General features: G+C 63.9%; 1 protein-coding gene across 1 annotated transcript; it reads right to left on the bottom strand.

The window, feature by feature from the left end:
• Positions 1-448: 448 nt before the first annotated feature.
• LOC147600706 (ciliary microtubule associated protein 1A-like) lies at positions 449-4,080 on the bottom strand. Its single transcript, XM_086749647.1, has 6 exons — positions 3,748-4,080; positions 2,967-3,167; positions 2,647-2,745; positions 2,208-2,323; positions 1,646-1,957; positions 449-849 (listed from the first exon to the last, which is right to left on the bottom strand). The coding sequence occupies exons 1-6, from the start codon at positions 3,851-3,853 to the stop codon at positions 772-774; spliced, it is 912 nt and encodes a 303-aa protein (XP_086605773.1). The 5' UTR covers positions 3,854-4,080; the 3' UTR covers positions 449-771.
• Positions 4,081-6,205: the final 2,125 nt, after the last annotated feature.

Below are 6,205 nucleotides of genomic sequence, written 5' to 3'. Positions count from 1 at the left end.
ACGTACTTCCCGTTCTGGTGATGGATGAGATACCTGGGGCCCAGCAAGCAGCTCTCCGCAACCAGAGGTCTGGCCCCTCAAAACGTGTACTGGGGCTTTGGTCGTGGTTGGATTGTGATCCAGGAAACCCATGAAGAAAAGCCTGGTGGCCCAGTCATGGCCAGGTGGCAGCAAGGTCTCCCTGTGCCCATCCAGTCCTGAGGTGCTGATGGAGGGCTGGACATCGTCCCAAGGACGCCGAGAGCAGCTCTGTGTGACCAGAGGTCTGGCCCCTCGAAAAGCGTACTGGGGCTTTGGTTTTGGCTGGATTGTGACCCAGGAAACCCGTGAAGAAAAGCCTGGTGGCCCTGACTGTGGTGGGGCCAGCTGGACATCCTGGTAGGAGAGGCACGGCTCCGAGCTTCCCCGCGCGGCGTTCCTTCCCTGGAGAGCAGCCGCCCGTGCGCACCGGCAAGGCGGGTGCCGAGATGGACTGGGGCCTTGGGGCCGAGCCCGTGCCTGCGGGACGCCGGGCCGGGGGGTGGGAGAGCGCGGGGCAGGGCCGGACTGCTTTCGCGGAGCAGCGCTTCGCTCCGGTCGGGGGAAACGGCGCCGTCGGAGCTCTGCCTGGCTCCCGCTGTCGGTGCCGGAGCTCTCCCCTTGTCCTCGGCTTGCGGTGTTTTAGCCGAGGCACGGACGTGAAGCGAGCGAGCCGACGGTTGGCGCTCACACAGCCCCTCTCCCCGCAGAAGGTGCACGGAGACGATCTCTGGGCGCATGTTCTTATCGGACTCATATCAGAGGGGCCACGTAGGGGGAATGCCGGAGACCAAAAGTGGGAGCAGGTGCCCGGGGCTTGGTCAGCGTCACCTAGAGGGGAAAAGTGAGAAGAAAAAAAGGTGACCGTGGTGCCGCCACCTTCTCCAGAAGGCTCATCATCAGGGAAGGCCGCCCGGCGTAACGAGTCGCTCTGTGTGCCTCGGCCATTTGTCCTGCGTTGCTGTCGGCGCGCCGGGGCGCTTGCAGCCGACTGCCCCCGTGCCCACGGCGCGCTTGCTGGAAACCTCCTGCGTCATCAGGACATTGTGATGGTCTGCTGCTGCTCCCCGGTGGCGTTTCTCCCCTTCTTGGGGAGGAACGTAAAGGCAAGAGGAAAGGACCTCAGGGGCGGCCAAAATACACCCGTGGAAGGTTTTCAGGAGGCCGCTCAAAGAACGGATCGTGCCTCTGAGGCAAATGGAGCCCCACGGCCGCGCCATCCGGCGGGGCGAGCCCAGCTGGAGAGCGGCAGCCGAGCTGGCGGTGGAACTTGCTCAAGTCCAGAGGCCTTCTAGCTCCAGCCAGGCCTGGCCGGACGCCCCTGCCCTCCCCGCCGATGCCCAGTGCGCAAGCCAGGTCTGCTCGTCCCTTCGGCGGCGGCGCCTGCTCCCGAAGAGCTTGTGATGTGTGCACGCATAGCGGCGTGGAATGGCTGGGCTACCGGGCAGGCAGAGCCGCGTTGTCTGGCCTGCCTCTGCTCGGCTCTGGGCCAAGGCAGCCGGGCTGCTGTCCCGCGGGCGGTGGCTGCAGCGAGGCGTCGAGTTCCCAGGAGCCCCGTCGGCACGGGCGGATGCGGAAGGGCTGCTCGTGGCAAAGCGGAGGAGGAGAGGCGGGCAGGCTGCCTTACCTTTCCCAGGTGGTAGTCTGCCGGCCCCGGCTTCACCGTTTGGTCGCCGGCAAGTTTGGTTTTGAGCGGCATGGTGTACTTGGGAGCCCTGGTTTTGTAGACGTCCAGTTCCACCTTGGGGAACGCAGCAGGACCTGGCGTCTGTAAGAGAGGCGGGAGGTTGCTGGGTACCAAAGGCGGGCGGCGATTCTCGCCGGGCGCCCACGCGGGCCGCGCTCCTTGGGCTGGCCGGCCAGGGAAGCGAGGGGAACCAGGGCGCCTCCTGATCCCCTGCCGAGAGGCAGAGTTCCCAGAGGAGGAGGGCGATTCCCGTTAGTGCCGACGAGCTTTGCCCCGCCAAAGCGGTCCGTGTTGGAAAGCGAGGGGCTGCGGGTGCCGGCAGAGCCTCCCCTCTCCCGCTGCTGGCAGCGGAGAGCCAGGGATCCGCGGCTTCTGGGGTTCTGCCGCCGGTGCAGGCAAAGGTGCGTTACGAGAGGCTGCAGCAGGCGCTGGAGCCCTCCTGCCCCGAGGGAGCGGCTGAGCTTCAGCTGCTGCGGCCAGAGAGTGGAGGAGCGTAGCTCACCTCGGGGAGGCCTCCAGCACAGGGCTTGCTCTTCCCCCGGATGGAGTAGCACGGGCTGGCGTGGGTGTAGGCTGTGCGGGGCCCCAGCAGCCTGGGCAGGGTGTAGGTGCCAGGACCTGGAGGGGGAACAGGCAGAGAGCGAGTCCTGCGGGGAGAGGAGCGGCGCCCGGCGCGGAGAGGAGCAGGAAGGACGTCCTGCCCCTCCCTGGGTCGCCTCCACCTTGCACCGCCCGCGGCGCAGCGTCAGTGGCTCCGAGCCCCAGCTGCCGGTTCTCGTGTGGGATGGGAGAGCTGGCGCTCTGGGACATCAGGAAGCGTGTCAAGAGAGCCTTGCGGCCTGCTGCGGAGCCCCGTCCCTGGGGCCGTTGAAAAAGCTGTCCAGCAGATGCTCCCTGGAGCACACGCAGGCTGCAGGGGCGCGTGGCTCCCAGTTCCTTACCTGGAGAGCGCTCGTCCTTAGTCTCGTGCCGGAAGACCATGGAGTGCGCCGGCGCGCGTCTGTAGCGGTGTTTGTCGGCCTCGTCGACAGAGTAGTCGCCTGGGCGGAGGAGAAGCGGAGAAGAGCAGTGAAGTTGGGCTCTTTGCCCCAGGCCGAAGAGGAAAGGGCAGGAGGCGGCGCTCAGCCTTGTTTCTTTTCTCTCCGGAACCCTCCGAGGCTCCTTCCGGGCGTGAGCTGATGCCTTGGTAGCCCGCTAGCGCAGGGCGACAGCGAGGCGCGCTTGGCTTGGCCGGAAGAAGTGCTGGAGAAACAGTACTCACTGGGTCCAGGGGTGACCTCTGTCCTTATCTTGTGGCGCCCGCAGATGGGCTGTGCTGGAGCCACGTACTTCCCGTTCCTGGTGATGGAGGACTGGACGTAGTACCTGGGGCCGGGCGAGCAGCTCTCTGTGACCAGGGAGCCGGCCCCTCGAAATGTGTACGCGGGGGCCTTGGTTTTGGTGGGATTGTGATCCCGGTAACCTGGCAAGAAAAGCCCGTGAAAGGCCACCTGCCCGCAACTGTGCTTTGAAAGCCAGTTTCTGCGTGGGGCAGCTGGAGTCGCCGGCCTCAACAAATTCCCCTCCCCTGCGACTTCTTCCCTCAAGAATGACGCCAGCGGGCCGCTCCAAAGGCGCAACGGCTCCCGGCGCTGTGCGGCTAACCGCAGTATGGCCAGAATGCTACTGGCGCAAAGAACTACGCCCCAAAACAGTTGCGAGCCAACTTAAAGCAACCGTGAAGATCACATCTCTCATGGTTTGCTTTCCCGGAGGCCCGATGGAAAGAAACCTCAATACCCGTAGAGAAGAAAGGGACGAGGAGAACAGCCTTCCTCCTGTGCGCTCCGGGTTACGGTGCCGCTAAGGCCCCCTCCGTGCTCCGCAGAGCCCGCGGCCCTTTCCCGGGCGCTCCCATCAGCGGCCTGAGCCTTCCTCTGGCCAGCCCGTGTCCTTGCTGCGGCCGAGAGCACGGGGGCCTGGCGCAGAGGGGAACGGAGCTGTGGCCGCTCGTCCCCTGGAGGCGGCGGACGTGCCGCCCCTCCTCGCGACGGTGCTTTTACCTGTTGTCCCAGGGATGGAGTACTTGGGGCCCGGGCCCGTGAACTGGGCCGCGACGGGGCCGCGCGGGCGGTGAGGTCTCCAGGTGCCCACCCAGGCTCCGTCCATGCTGGAGGCACCCGCAAAGCCTGCGGCAACAGCAGAAAGTCGCTCAGGGCCTTCCTGACAGAGCCGCGCTGGGAAGCCTCCTCGGGAGGAGCAGCAACGCTTCCGCTTTCTCAGCCTTGACCGTCCGAGCGGGCACAGACGAGCCTGTCGGCTGCTGCAGCTCTCGGTCGCAGGGTGCGGCGAGACTGAGGGCAGGCAGCGATGGGGCAGGAGAGGTTGTGGTCTCAGCTGCCAGGTGGCCCCGGCTCGTCGTGGGGACGCACTGTGACATCACAGAGGCCGCTGGTGCCTGTCCTGTGTCCTGTCGCATCATATGGCTGATGGGGAGCCGGGGACGTCCAGCTCGCAGGGCCAGACCTTGGTGAGCTCTGCACGGCAGCAGCGAGGGCAGAACGGATGCGATTTTTGCCTTTCGCCAAGGAGCCGCGCACTCCTGTAGCGCCGGGGTCGTATAATAACGTGGGCGTGCACGTGGACACCCGGCATGTCTGCTCTGGGTCTGTTTTCCAGCTGCCCCTTCAGCTGTGTTTGCTTTTCCTGGGGAGGGCGAGCTGGGCTGGGGGCTGTAAGCAGAACCTGCTGTCGGGGGCTCTGCCTTAGCCAGGTGTGGCCGTATCTCTTGGGAGCGGCCGTTACCCGCTGGGTGCCAAAGGCAGGTGTCGATTCTTGCCGTGTGCCCGCGCAGGCCGTCAGGGAATCTACACCTCCCCCCAGCACTTCTATGGCTGGATCCTCGTGCCGATGGGGCTGCGCCCGGCAGGGACAGATACTCCGACATCGCGGGCACGGAGTCACTTTCTCACCGCCTGGACCCCCTGGCAGAGCCCGAGGCCAATACAAACGCAACCAAGCAGGTTTAGCTGCTGCCCGTTTCCACTCCAGAAGCTGGTGGACACCTTTCCTCGGCTGCGGGAGCTCCTGCGGGTCCCAAGGGGAAAAAAGACCTGAGCAGCAGCGTGCACGGGTCCCAGGGCAGGCTGCGGCGTGCCCCCGCCTTTGCCAGCTGGGCCAACGGCAGCCTCCGTTTCAAAGGCCTGCGCTGTCCTGCCCGCGCTCGTCGCAGCGCGCACAAACGTCGGAGCCGACTTTGGTGTCGAAATAAAGCAGCTGATGTTCACAGCAAACCCTGCTCTTCCCCTTCGATGGCCCGGAGACAGATGAAGCGGCTTTTCCGGTCTCCCTGGGAGGGTTTGGATGGGGGTGGGAAGTTGGAGCCGTCTGATTCTGTCAGCGGTGTGCAAGTTTTGACAGCTGCAGCGCGAGGGTCCCCAGGGTCCCGCCCGAGGGTGTCGCGCTCTGAGTTAACGCCCCCAGGCGTTACCCGGGGCTTTGGTTAGCGCCCACCAAGGGTCTCGCTCCCTGGCTTTTACGGCTTGTGACCATCAGGGCGCTCTGACTGCTGTCAGCCCGTTCCTGTCCCACCCCGCCGCTCGTCCCTGCACGGGACAGCTCGGGGAGCATTCCCGGTACAACGCTCTGGGTGCCTGCTGTCCCCGGCCCCTGCGCGCACCCTTCATCTCGGCGCGGAGCCGGCGAGCACCGTTTCCAGGTGTTGGATACCTGGAGTACCAGGGGCACTTAGTGAACAATCCAGACCGAACGGAATTGCTATGTTTGTGAGCAGCAGGCCTCAAGGACATCGCTGAAGCCGCCTGTAAGAAAGTACTGAAGCCACCTGTGAGAAAATAATGAGGCCGCCTGTGAGAAAGTAATGAAGCTTCCTGTGAGAAAGTAAACGAAGCAACCTTGAAGAAGATTGCAAACAACTTTGAGAAGTGAAAACATGAAAAGTACAGGACTTTCCAGGTTAACGGACATCCAGATTAGCTAAGTGCAAGTAGGAGGGATATGCAAATGTAACCATTAGAGCTTAAGCCAATCACGCAATGACTAGTAGGCATATTTTATCTTAGCAATATAAATATGCGCATCTGGGACTAATAAATGGAACTACGCTTATTACTCATATTGAGTCTTTGTCGTACGTTCCTCCGTCGCTCGCATCCAGGGGCCGCCCGTAAGGGTGGGTCAGAAAATCAGCATTGGCTCAGCCTCGCCATGGAGGCCCTCCAGCTGGACCGCGGATTTGGTGCGGCCTGCGGTCAGCTCGCAGCTGGACACGCGTTGCTGCCAGCAGCCTGCCCGAGACGCAGTTGTTTTTCCCAGGAGCAGAATTGTTATGGACAAGGCCGGCTCTGGCCTGACCACAAAACGTACAACACCCTTGAGATGGCGCAGAGCGGCGCGGGGGTGCCACGGCTCGGCCCTGGCGCCAGGGCTGGCAGAGATCACCGAGCAGCTGCTGTCGAGGAGGATGGATCACAGCTGCTGTCTCAAAACCGGCGCTGAGAA

This window comes from Chlamydotis macqueenii, chromosome 5 (genome assembly GCF_036417535.1).
Source record: "Chlamydotis macqueenii isolate bChlMac1 chromosome 5, bChlMac1.mat, whole genome shotgun sequence".
Lineage (NCBI taxonomy): Eukaryota > Metazoa > Chordata > Aves > Otidiformes > Otididae > Chlamydotis > Chlamydotis macqueenii.
The sequence above is the reverse complement of the archived record's forward strand: the minus strand, read 5'-3'. Positions and strand labels throughout refer to the sequence as shown.